At 34.9% G+C, this 12,378-nt stretch overlaps 1 protein-coding gene across 2 annotated transcripts in view; it reads right to left on the bottom strand.

Moving 5' to 3' along the window:
- The window catches only part of pth1r (parathyroid hormone 1 receptor), a 154,380-nt gene that overhangs the window by 30,836 nt on the left and 111,166 nt on the right, over positions 1-12,378 (bottom strand). For both annotated transcript variants that reach the window (XM_088643038.1, XM_088643039.1), the window contains exons 3-4: positions 7,102-7,212; positions 6,416-6,540 (exon numbers count right to left, since the gene is read on the bottom strand). In XM_088643038.1, coding sequence (XP_088499164.1) covers positions 6,416-6,540; positions 7,102-7,212 — 236 coding nt within the window. The remainder of the gene's footprint in view (positions 1-6,415; positions 6,541-7,101; positions 7,213-12,378) is intronic.

Raw genomic sequence — 12,378 nt, 5'->3', positions numbered from 1 at the left:
GAGTGTGCCTTGTGACTGTTGCTTGCAGGGAAATGCTCTGGCTTCCCCACGACCCTGAACTGGATGAAGTGGTTAAAAAATGGATGGATGAACCTGATAGTAAGATATATAGAGGGGTTTGTTTATTAAAAAAAAATATTGTCTTGCACAAAATGACAATCTACAGATAATGAAAGCTACAGATGCAGCCATTCAAAGTGCGCGGTACAGACACCGCAGTACAGATACCGCAGGTAAGATGACACGCGATACCGCGGTGCGTGATTGGTTGACCGACAGGGGCACTCGTGGTCCGTTGGTCTGTCGTAGAAAGACTTACTGTAAACGCCTTTACTGTGCCCGTTGTAGATATTGAATTTTACCACTGAAGGGAAATCTTAGTAGCTGAGCATAAAAAGAATAGGAGCATACTGTAACGCGTGTGAAGGCCATAAACGATATTAATTTTGGAACGTAAACATACAGTATATGGCTGGTCTTGGTACTTTAAAGAAAAAAATACACACCAGTATTCCATTTCTCCCTAAACATTGTAAGCTTCGAAGTCTTTAACTAACGTGATACCGGAGTCAACAAGTATACTTTTAGAATTTGATTAAAAGGGAATATAATATGGAATCGCGTATCTAAAGAATTTAATAACGGTATGATTATATCCGTGTACTGCGGCAGGACTGTGTAAGGCTGTTTCGCCTACCTGATCATGCGAGCTGTCTTGTAGCCTACTGGTCTAGGTGAGTGACTACCAGCTGGCAGGTTGTGTGTTCGAATCCAGCTGGTGTTGGACTTTTCATTTTTATTTATTTATTTTTTAATCGCGTAACATAAACATATTAGCGTATGCAAACTGTACTGTATACAGTATGTATATGTTTATTTAATGTCTTAACTGTGCCCGTTTAAGTATTGAATATTCATATCTAATTTTACCACTGAAGGGAAATCTTAACATAAACATACAGTATATGGCTGGTCTCGGTACTTTAAAGAAAAAAATACACACCGGTATTCCATTTCTCCCTAAACATTGTAAGCTTCAAAGTCTTTAACTAACGTGATACCGGAGTCAACAAGCATACTTTTAGAATTTGATTAAAAGGGAATATAATATGGAATCGCGTATCTCAAGAAATTAATAACGATATAATTATATTCATGTTGCAAAAGAACTGCAACGGACATAAAAACTCCCTTGCATGGTTTCATTACGACCAGAATCGGTCTTGAGATATTTTTAACTTGATTTACAGTATTTGAGAGGTATGTCTTAACACCGACACTACAGTGCTTAAGTACTGCTCACGTATATGTTTCTAGGTTTATATTATGCATTTCATACGGTCAAATTACTTTTGAGCAATAAGAAGCGAGAAACGGTATGCGTTTTACTTTCGTTTTGTGCTGGGACCCGTGGATTGATTAGAGATATCAAGTACATACAAGTCATTTTTTAAATGTTGTAGTTCGTCTTGAAAAAATGTTACGAGTACATCATCTATCAACAATTACACAGGTTCTGTTTCCATATTGCGGATTTTGGTTACGTAATATTATTTTCTAGATTTCACGTTGTGAATATGATGGGATGTCTGATGGGATGTTCCTAAAAATCCATCCTCTGTAAAACGTCTTCTCTAGTTGTCCTGCATATGTATTTGCTAATGAAGCTGTGTGTTCTGAGCCTAGCCAGCTTAGAGGGCTAAAGACAGCTTGTGTTTAAATTGAGTGTAAGGCAATTTATGCTTCTAAAGTCATGGTCAGCATTTATCTTTGTACTGTGTTGTAAACTTGTTCTGTGCCAAGTCACATTATTTTATAGCGTTTTTAAAGCGTTATCAAATACGGTGTTACTGTAGTTTACTGAGTCCCATGTCACATGGTCTGTGATTGAAACCTGTAAAACCGGTTTAATTCGTCACAGCCAGCACTCTTCAGGTGTGAGGGTCTTCTGCTCAGAATGAAACGCTAAAATGTTTGTGTATATTCTAATGGTAGTGGGGGCGGGGTGTGTGGGAACAGGTTTGGTTGAAACATTTTCTCTGAAAGCATTTTCTTCTTGTAACCGATCTTGTTACAGCATGTTACAGTTTACTATTATTAACCATATTAATTTTAAGTGCTTAATGTAAAATCTTGTAAAAATATATTTTCATTGTTCAAATATACATTAAGTCTGACTATCATATAATAAGTTAAATACAAAACTAAAGATAATTCAAAATATTTTGCTAACAATGTTAACTGTTCATGAATAATAAAATGTATTAACTAAGGAGTAGGATGGCACAGTTGTTAGTATGTTTTTTGTTTTTTTTTTAACCCAATCTCCGGGAAACCATTAGTACGATGGTGAATCGGAGATTCTCAACCCTTGCTGCGTACGACTGGAAAAGAATTCGTGATCGGATCAACGAAATGCTTCGTAGGAGGAGGCGGTCTTTTCCTCTTGTCTAACAGTCTGTCCACAAACAAAACATTCCTGTTAGACAAGAGGAATTGAAAAAAAAACAATGTTGTCAATGAAAATCGGTGTGTGTGTCTCTCCCTGCTGGATGTCCCTCTCACAAACTGCTGAATTAATAAAATAATTTTATTGAAAACGAGTTTGCGATTGTCTGGTCTTTAAATTCTGGAGATACGCGATTCCATATTATATTCCCTTTTAATCAAATTCTTAAAGTATGCTTGTTGACTCCGGTATCGCGTTAGTTAAAGACTTCGATGCTTAAAATGTTTAGGGAGAAATGGAATACTGGTGTGTATGTTTTCTTTAAAGTACCGAGACCAGCCATATACTGTATGTTTAAGTTCCAAAATTAATATCGTTTATGGGCTTCACACGCGTTGCAGTATGCTCAGGCACTAAGTAAAAGGAGATGCTTCGTATTGCTTGACTAATTTTAAAAACTAAGTTATAAATATAAAAATTGCAGGCGCTGCTCTGGTGCGTCGGCTCCTACACAGTGCCTGTCTGCCGTAAGCGTTACAATATACATATAGTACCCAACACTGCTTGTACCCATCTGTCATGCAAATAAAACACCTTGAACTGAATTGAATTGAGGGGAGAAGGGGGGGATACTAAAGCCAATACTGGCTCAATGGGCTTTGACGTGCTAATGCGTTGGTTTAACGGTCCGGGTGTGGCAGGCTTCCAATGTCAACTCGACTCGATTAGAAGACAATGAACGTATTTTAGCCCTAAATGAATTAATAGCAAACATGGTTTACATAAAATACATTTTTCCAAGAAAGTTTATAATAATACGATCTATAGTTGAAATCTGAGCCTACTTTACAAATAAAGGAAAAGCATTTTCAGAGAGCAATCACGCTGTGTTTATGTAGAAAAAGTGATTAGGTTTATGAGCAATCTAATTACCTATTTGCTTAAAACGCTATATAAAACAAAGTTTATTTAGAGATGAATGATCAGTGTCGCAGTTTAAATAATGTGAGTCAGGAAACTAACACAGCGCCACCGGATTTAATAACGCAATAAAAACGCTATAAAATAATGTGACACAGTACAGCACAGTACAACAATACTGACCATGACTTTAGAAGCATAAATTACCTTACACTCAATGTAATCACAAGCTGTCTTTCTGTATGAACCTCTAAGCTGGTTCATACAGAAAATGTAGAAATGCATTAGCCTGATCATGATTAAAAAACACATAATTAAACACGCGTTTGCGATTTAAATCAGAACACGATTTAAATCAATATAAATGTTTATATTGTAACGCATACTGTCCAGCCTCCATTTCTCTATAAAAAATTACTGTTGCACACACACACACAACAGAAGCAGGAACTGCTGTCAGAAGGGAAGATATATTCAAAATATCGCAAATATCTATCATGTTGCGATATTTTGAAATATAAAAGTCAATTGATTGTCCATAATATCGCTTACCTATTTTTTCGAAGAAATGTTTGTTAAAATAAAAGTCCAGCACCAGCTGGATTCGAACACACAACCTGCCAGCTGGTAGTCATGCACCTAGACCAGTAGGCTACAAGACAGCTCACATGATCAGGTAGGCGAAACAGCCTTACACAGTCCTGCCGCAGTACACGGATATAATCATACCGTTATTAAATTCTTTAGATACGCGATTCCATATTATATTCCCTTTTAATCAAATTCTAAAAGTATGCTTGTTGACTCCGGTATCACGTTAGTTAAAGACTTCGAAGCTTACAATGTTTAGGGAGAAATGGAATACCGGTGTGTATTTTTCCTTGTGATATTTTAAGCTCTAGTTGAATGATAGGTGTCGCATTTTAAATCATTTTCGTAGCTAGAAATTATGAAACGCCCTGTTAAAAGCAAGGAAGTTTTTATGCCCCGTTGAAGTAAAACAAAATGCCTGACAAAGTATGGCTTGGACAGATTCCAAGTGCTTGTACAAATGTGCTAAAGAAATTATACTTTGAGTATACAGCTTGTCCAAAGTCATCCATTATCAATACTATTAGTAATATCTTCAGTAAAGGCTTTGATGCATAAATATTTCTGATGAAGGTAGGTTGTGTACTTCTGTCCAACTGAGCAATCTTGCTTTCATAATATATACCAACATTTTAATGACTGATGATTAACATGCTGTAATACACAGTTCAAAATTAAAGGCTCAAATGCTGTACATGAGAGGTTAAGCTCCCCCTGGCGGTTTTACAAGGCGACGCCGGATAGTTAGTCACGTGACACACTTGATACCGCGTGATACTGCGTGATACTGTGACACGCCCACCGCAGTATGCCGCGAAATACCTCACCCATTTTGAATGGCTGCATCTGTACATTTAAACATTGTTGAAACATTTAAAGTTTTAATGTTTTATAAATAATCCGATTAATTGTTATTTCAGAGCCAGTATCTCAGGAGATTATGTTACCTGATATATTTTGATATATTTGTTTTTGTATAATTGCTTTATAATTTATGTACAGTATTATAAACTAACTTATTCTGTCTCCATTTGCACTTAGTGATGTTTTTAAATATACCGCTATTTCAAACACCATTTTATTGAAGAGATGTACATCCTGGGTTATTAGTTTGTCTTAAATTGAACCTGAACCGTCTTAAAAGGACAGAGTGGAAAAATATAATGGAAAACTCAATATGTGATTCATCTGAAAAAAATGCTAATGTCTTTGAAGTTACACTTAGAAAATAGAAGCCCGTCATATAATGTTAAATCCTAAAAATTACATATTTTACCTACTTTATTATGAACTGATAAGGATATTGAAGAAACAAAAAAATGCTTATTATGTTTTGTTAAAGGAAATAATTTATTCTACAGTATTTAATAAGCATCCAGTATGTACAATATACTGTAATTGCAATAAATGTTCAGAAACAAACAGCTATTGAGACAATGTTTGAAATCTGCTTGTAATTAACAAATTCGCCTCACAGTTTCTCACTGTATCTGGCCCAGATAAAAAAAAATCTGAATGAAGTAATCTGGAGCTGGAGTCTTTATAATTTCAGGTTGAAATGTTTTAAAAGAAGTAATGTTTTGTTCCATCTGGCCACTGTCCCATCTTTTGGACTTAAACTAAGAAAGTCCTGGAAACTAGCTAGTAAAACATAGAATCATTGTTTTGTTAGCCAATACAATAAACATTCAGACACAATGCAACAGAAAAAAAAACAGAAATTGTAAATCAAATGTATAGGTTTGTCAAGTTTTAAATGCAATAATATTTTTCATTTTTGTTGAAATAACATACTTTCAGCTTACAAAGCTTACAATAATGAGCATTAGAGGTTAAATTTGTAACTACTCATTTGTACAAGTTTAAAAACATAATGGACAGTTGAAAAGGTAATAAAAATAACTATATCCATCCATTTTCATTTACCCCTTTATCCTTAGAGAATTACAGTGATCTAGAACCTAACACAGGTCACAAGACGGGACTACATCCTAGAGGAGGCACTCGTCAATCATGAGGCATACAGTACATGTGCATTACCTCATACACACTTATGGTAGGAATTTAAAGATGACAATAAACCTGTCATCATCTTTAGACTGTTGGCAGAACTAAAAAAGTCCTAAGAAACCTACAATACATGGACAGGGAGAAAAAAGTTAAAATTCCACACAGAATGAATGCTAGTCCAGAACTAATCACAGGGCACAAGGCTGACTCTATACCATATACACTGTGCAAAAGAAATCATGTACAGTATATATACAGTAGCACACAAAAATGCTGTAGGTATCGTGAACAGAACAGGAGGAAACAATAACTTAGAATAAGTCACTTAAAAAAGCTCTCATAACTAAAATATTTTTGTGTTTATATTGAAAATTAAATAAAGCACTGTGTACAGTATTCTGCCAAATACTTCTTCATTCAAAAGTATACCATCCAGAAATTTACCTTCTCATGGTTCTGGTTGTAGTGTGTAAGGAATTTGGCACATTCACTGTAATTCGCCCAGGTTTTGTTGTTGGTCTGGGCAAGCTCCCAACTACCATTCAAGTCACAGCGTCGATAAGCATGACCTGACAAAGAAAATGTTTTGAAAGGGCTTAAATGATCCCAAACAAATCAGAAATACAACAGCGCTTCTGGTATCCACTAGATTTACGCTTCACACTAGAATCATTGTTATTTATCATGTCTCTCACTAGCTCAACATGTGGACTTAAAATAGTTGAATGCATTATTATTATTAAATAAAGCACAGAACAGATGTTCTGCATATCACAAATGCGAGACTAATTATTAAGCAGTGTTGACAGTAGCCACGAAACAGGGTAATACTTTGTCTGCTTATTCAGAAAGAACATGAGTAAGATAGGACACAACATAAATATAAGAAGTGTGGCATCAGGTTCAACATCTTGGTTGTGTAACACGTTCTATATTCACGTGGCACTTTATGACATATAGTACTGTTCTTTGTTTAAAAACCACAGGATTGAATATCTAAACATGAACCCTGATTCATATATGTACTTGTAATTGTTGCCAAATCCATAAGTATGTGATAGTTAATAGCATGGTTTTAAAGTTTTGACATATTTGTCTATCCATGTGATTAACAATTCAGAAAGCCTTACCATTATGGTTGAAGTCAAAAATATAATCTGGGCAAGCTGCAGACACCACCTTTCCTGGGAGTCCCTCAGGCCAACAAACAATGCCATCCCACTCAGGTAGACAGAAGCCGTCTAAATGCAAAAGAGAAACAAATAATGTACTGTTGGTGTAAGGACACTGAATGTGTACATTAATATGTATGCAGAACTTGTTTTATCCATCTTTCACTTAGAGCTGGCTGGTGTGGTGTATTCTGGGTGTGCATGAGGAGTGTGAGATGGAGGTGGATTATGTATATGAGTGATCTCATTGGACCGTTTTCTTTTTTATTGATTGTTCAGTCTTTGGTCAGTTAAAAAAGGTATCCAAAAGGTCTTTTGTTCTTGAGTTGACTTTAAGTTAAAAAAAAACAATGAGGCAATGAGGAAAACTAGTTCTTCAGCACAAATACTATACTTAACCTCTCAGTACTGTATTTACAGTGTTCTCTGATGAAATTATTTGCGTTTGGTGAATGTGTACTGAATATCCCAACTGTTGTGGATATTGACTTGTTAGGTGATTTGTCAGGTGAAATGCTTTATTTCATTAGCTTTTTCCTAGTGAGACTAGACCAAATGCAGTAGACATTAACATTTGCATTAACATTAATAATGCTATTCTACTACTAACAGTCCTTGTAACTCCTGCTTGGCAAATTATATAACCTACTGTATGTACCTCCCTGTCCATTAAACATTTGCTAAAGAAGGTGCTTGCAAGCAATGGTATTAGGCTGTAAATCCGACCTTGTGAAGCAGACATGCTGTAGAACAGTGAAACCAGTCCTTACATTAACCGAGAAAAAGGGGAGCACTTGTAAAGATACTGTAGTATGAAAGTTGGAATAAAGCAAGAAGTGGGAACTTGTGTTGACAACGTTACAGAGAGTAAGAAGTAAATTTGGCAGACAGAGGAGGTAGATAGCATTATAGCATGATAGCAGTCCAGGAAGCAGCATGTAGTTGAGGAGGAGACTGTGGACTGTGTTTCTCTTTTGCATTTAGATTAAATTAGACAGTGACACTATTGAAGCACACTTATAAGTCTGCAGAGGGTGAAACTGTACAGAAACTTCAAATAGTCATTCATCAGGAGAGAGCAGTAGCATTCTGGCTGAAGTCCTGTTATGCCTGTTACATGGCAGCTACTGTACTATACCACTCCAAATGCTGAAAGCTCAGGTTATGACAGTGAGGGTGAGGGCATTCTTACTGATTCCTCCATTGCCTCAGAGATCAGATCCACAAATGTGGTGAGTTAGAGTCTACGAATTATAGACAAATCAACTTAGGTTATCAATACCTGAGATTGTTTCTCTAATGTTATGTCATAGCTTCCCACGATCACTGTATTGTTTAGATACATAAAAACTATTTTCATTTAATTGTTTCTGTCTTTCTATCTTGTTTGTATTTGTGTTTTTCTTTAGCCCCACAACAAATTCCTTTTTGGGACAAACATACTGTACAGTATAGTAAATACAAAAGTACAAAAAGGGAAGGATATACACTGTATTTTTGGAAATGGGACTAGTCAGTGACCAATGCAAGTGTAGCTGCATAATTTTAATATTGTTTACCTAGTCCCGTTCATGTCATTGAGGTATTTAAAATGTGCTTACTTTTAAGTTAGTGTTTGAAAATGCAGCATATTAATTTGTTTCCAAAATATTTCATTTTTGCAGACTTTAGAACATGTTTCAATTGAGTGAAAACCTGAGTAAATTTGATTTTTGGTGCAGATTTCAGTTGAACAGTTGGCCACAATGCAGGAAGTACAGAATGTCCCTTAGAAAGCTTTTAAGAATTCTAAAAAAAAATCCTGGATTGGATTGTTTCTATATATTTAAACATAATTTGAACTTTTTAAAACAACTGGTAACACTTTATATGTTTTTTTTTCTGATCATGATTAGGTCTCCTCCATCGTACTACTTCCATCAGTAAAGATACAAAATACATTGGCCACTGGCGTTTTAACTCATTTTCTTTTGTTTTCCAAAGGAATTTACATTTTTGGGAAAGACAGAGGGCAAATACAGTACACACCTAATGCAGTTTGCAGCACAAATATTTTTTCTTCATAACAGCAACAACAGGATGTAGGAAAATGCAGATTTTAAAGTTTTTGTCAACTATATGTAAAAAATATCACAAAGCCACATAAATTAATCCATACGATTATCAGAGGCAAAGAAGTACAGCACCAGCAATCTCCAGACTCCTGTTCTAGTTGGGCTCAAATGTGCAGGTGGCACAAGTGAGGCTAAACGTCCAGAGTTGTTACACAACTGCAAATTTTGTCTTTGTTTTTGAGTAATAGAAGACATGGAGTAAAGAAATAATGGGTAAAGGAACTGTAGAAATCTGCAGGTTGGCTATGAGAGTTGTTGAAGTAGCAAGTATCCAGTGGTACTTTATGGGTTTCTTGATCATCTGCTATAAAATCTTGGCAGAACAGCCAAATCAACCTGGAGAGACCCGAGTATGAAAGAACTTTTAATGTCCTTCAGGGGCTGAACAATGGCAAAACTCCTGGGATCAGTGAGTTGTTTGTGGAATTTTAGACGACATGTAGGCTTCAGGGTGCCACAAGATGAAGTACAGTAGCTCGAGTAGGTAGCTGTGTTAGCATGCGTAGGCTGCAAAGGATCCTTTGCAGAAACTCCATTCTCTAACCACACCAATACTGGACATACAGTACTGTACTGTAACATGACCAGAAATATAATTTGAAATTTGGGAAGGATAATCTCCACTTAATCAAAGACTTAATATCTCTTCTTCCACTCAAACATAGTGCCCAGTGGATCTAATTTAATTATTTTTTTCACAAGACAACACACAATTTGTAGTTTTTACTAAAGAAAATCTTAAACCAATTTGCAAGATGAAAAAAAAAATAGCAATAACTATGTGAAAAAATGTGTACATTTCTAAAACTAAAATTCATTTTAGCATGAAATTGAGTTTTCCAGTCATTTGATTAAAGCTTTTCTCTCCTACTCTATATAAGATTCTAAAAAGTGCCTTCCAATGGACCCCAAGAGCTTGAAATATGCAACCATTGTACACTTTCAACAGATATACAAACTGCATAGATAAAAAATAGTTAAGCACTTCAGCACAGCATTTCAGAGTGAAAAAGACAAAATCAAAAAGCCGTTGCTCAATTCAGAAGTCACAAGAGAAAAAAAGTCCTACTGAAAGTATACTGGTGTTGGTGGAAAACATGAACTTTACAACATCACTTGACAACTGCATTTAGTCTATGATCCTGCAAATGCCACTAATTTTATTTATTTTTTATCAGCGTTGTTTGTCTCCATATTTAATTTAGAAAATTAAAAAAAATATATAATGATATTCTTAGGTTATATATTATTCTCTGAAAAGAAAGAACGCATTTTGTGTTTTTTTCAGTACTATGGCAGTCAGTGTCACAGTTTGACTCTACATGTCTGTATTTCAAGACCAGCTAGTTGGTCTTTCTAATTTTATACCACACAAACATAATTGCACAAAATGAATGGAGCTGTTTTTGAATGATACTATCAGTGTTTTATCTGTGTTTCTGTTTTCATTTTCCAATGTTGCACTATTACAGTGTTCTTGATTAATGCAAGCTTCTAAAATGGTTGCTAATGTTTGTGTAATTTTACAGTCAACCACAGTTTTAAATGCTTAGTTATTTTCACTTAACTTTGCATCCTTCTACTATACTACCAATGCTGACCTCACCAAGTCTAATCACTTTATCAAAGGGTCCATTGAAGCTACTGTTTGCACAGCACACAAAACTAAAAACAATAACAAACAAGTAGCCTTCCCTATAAACAATGAAAACAAGTAAGAGTTTCGCATTAAGTGAAAAGGTTATTTCCAAAATAATCCCAGCCTTATAAAATATTTGTTCTATTGATACCACATAGTGTGTACAATGTTAGTTTTCAGCATCATTCATCTAATAATAACTTGGTTAACCACAGAAACAAAGTTACACCTTAAGGTTTCGAGTGGCCCCACCAATAACTGGCAAATGATTTTATTGACAAACCAAATTCATTTCAAATCTGCATTTGTTTAAAGATTTTTTGGGCATTTTTTGGTAACAAGAGTAAAGTTTCCCTTCAAGGAACTAATCTTTTAAATTGTACAGAAGCTGACATTGGTCATGTGATGTTCTTAACCTTTCCAAAATAAGCCTGGAGTTCATCTTCTACTATTTCAGATTTTATTTTATTAAAATCTTACTAAGAAAAGAACACCAAAGTCTCATTGTGCTAAAAAATCTTTTGAGCCCCAAAACAAAATGGCTTTTCCTTGACAAACGATCAGCTGTGGTTTCTTATGAATGGGAATGCTCTGAACTCCGCAGAGACACACATAAAAGAAAGTGAGAGTAAGATTAGCATTATGGAGAGCTGCTTGAGCCTTTTTAATTATTAGCAGATGTGAATTTCCTATTAACCTTGACTGTTGCTTAAAAGGTCTGCAAAATATCTTGGAAACCACAGGAAATCAGATTTTGTTTAACAGTTTTTTTCCAGACCACAGAAATTTCTTGTTGTAAAAGGTCATAATGTTTTTCACTCAGAATATGAAATACTTAGACTTTACATGCTAATAAAATTCTATTTTTTAACAAATCATACATAAAATGACAATGACTGAAATAAGCAATGAGCCAAACAAACAAATTAATTATTTCAGAGTAATCAATTCTATAATATTGCTGGGTATTTTAATTAATAATGTAAAATCAATATATATTTTAATATGGACATGCCAGTTATTGTTCAACATCAATGAGTGTAACAACACTGTTAAAAAACTTAGAAAAACTTGGAGTGTAGACAAACATTCTCCTTAAAGAGTATTTTTTCATAATTTAAAATGAATAATGTATTTAGCCTCTGATGCGTTTTGATCATACAATGTACTGTATACCATAACAAGAAGAAGATTAACTACCTATATAATTATGTGAACCCCCAATATAATTATGGGAATTGCAATTTCATACCATAATTCTCTCATTTAATTGAAACCAGTTTTTTTTTCAAGAACTTAAAGGGTTTATATTTATCAGTTCAATGTTGTTTCAGATGTATTGGGATATGAAGTAGAAAAAATAATAATTAATAATTGGCACAGAGGTTAGCACTGCTGCCTCTCAGTGCTGAGGCCTTGGGTTCAATTCTGGATCTGGGATGTTATCTGCATGCAGTTTGTACATTCTCCCTGCATTTGTAC

This window comes from Lepisosteus platostomus, chromosome 8 (assembly GCF_059453375.1).
Source record: "Lepisosteus platostomus isolate fLepPlt1 chromosome 8, fLepPlt1.hap1, whole genome shotgun sequence".
NCBI classification, from domain to species: domain Eukaryota; kingdom Metazoa; phylum Chordata; class Actinopteri; order Semionotiformes; family Lepisosteidae; genus Lepisosteus; species Lepisosteus platostomus.
This window is presented reverse-complemented; position numbering and strand designations above follow the sequence as displayed.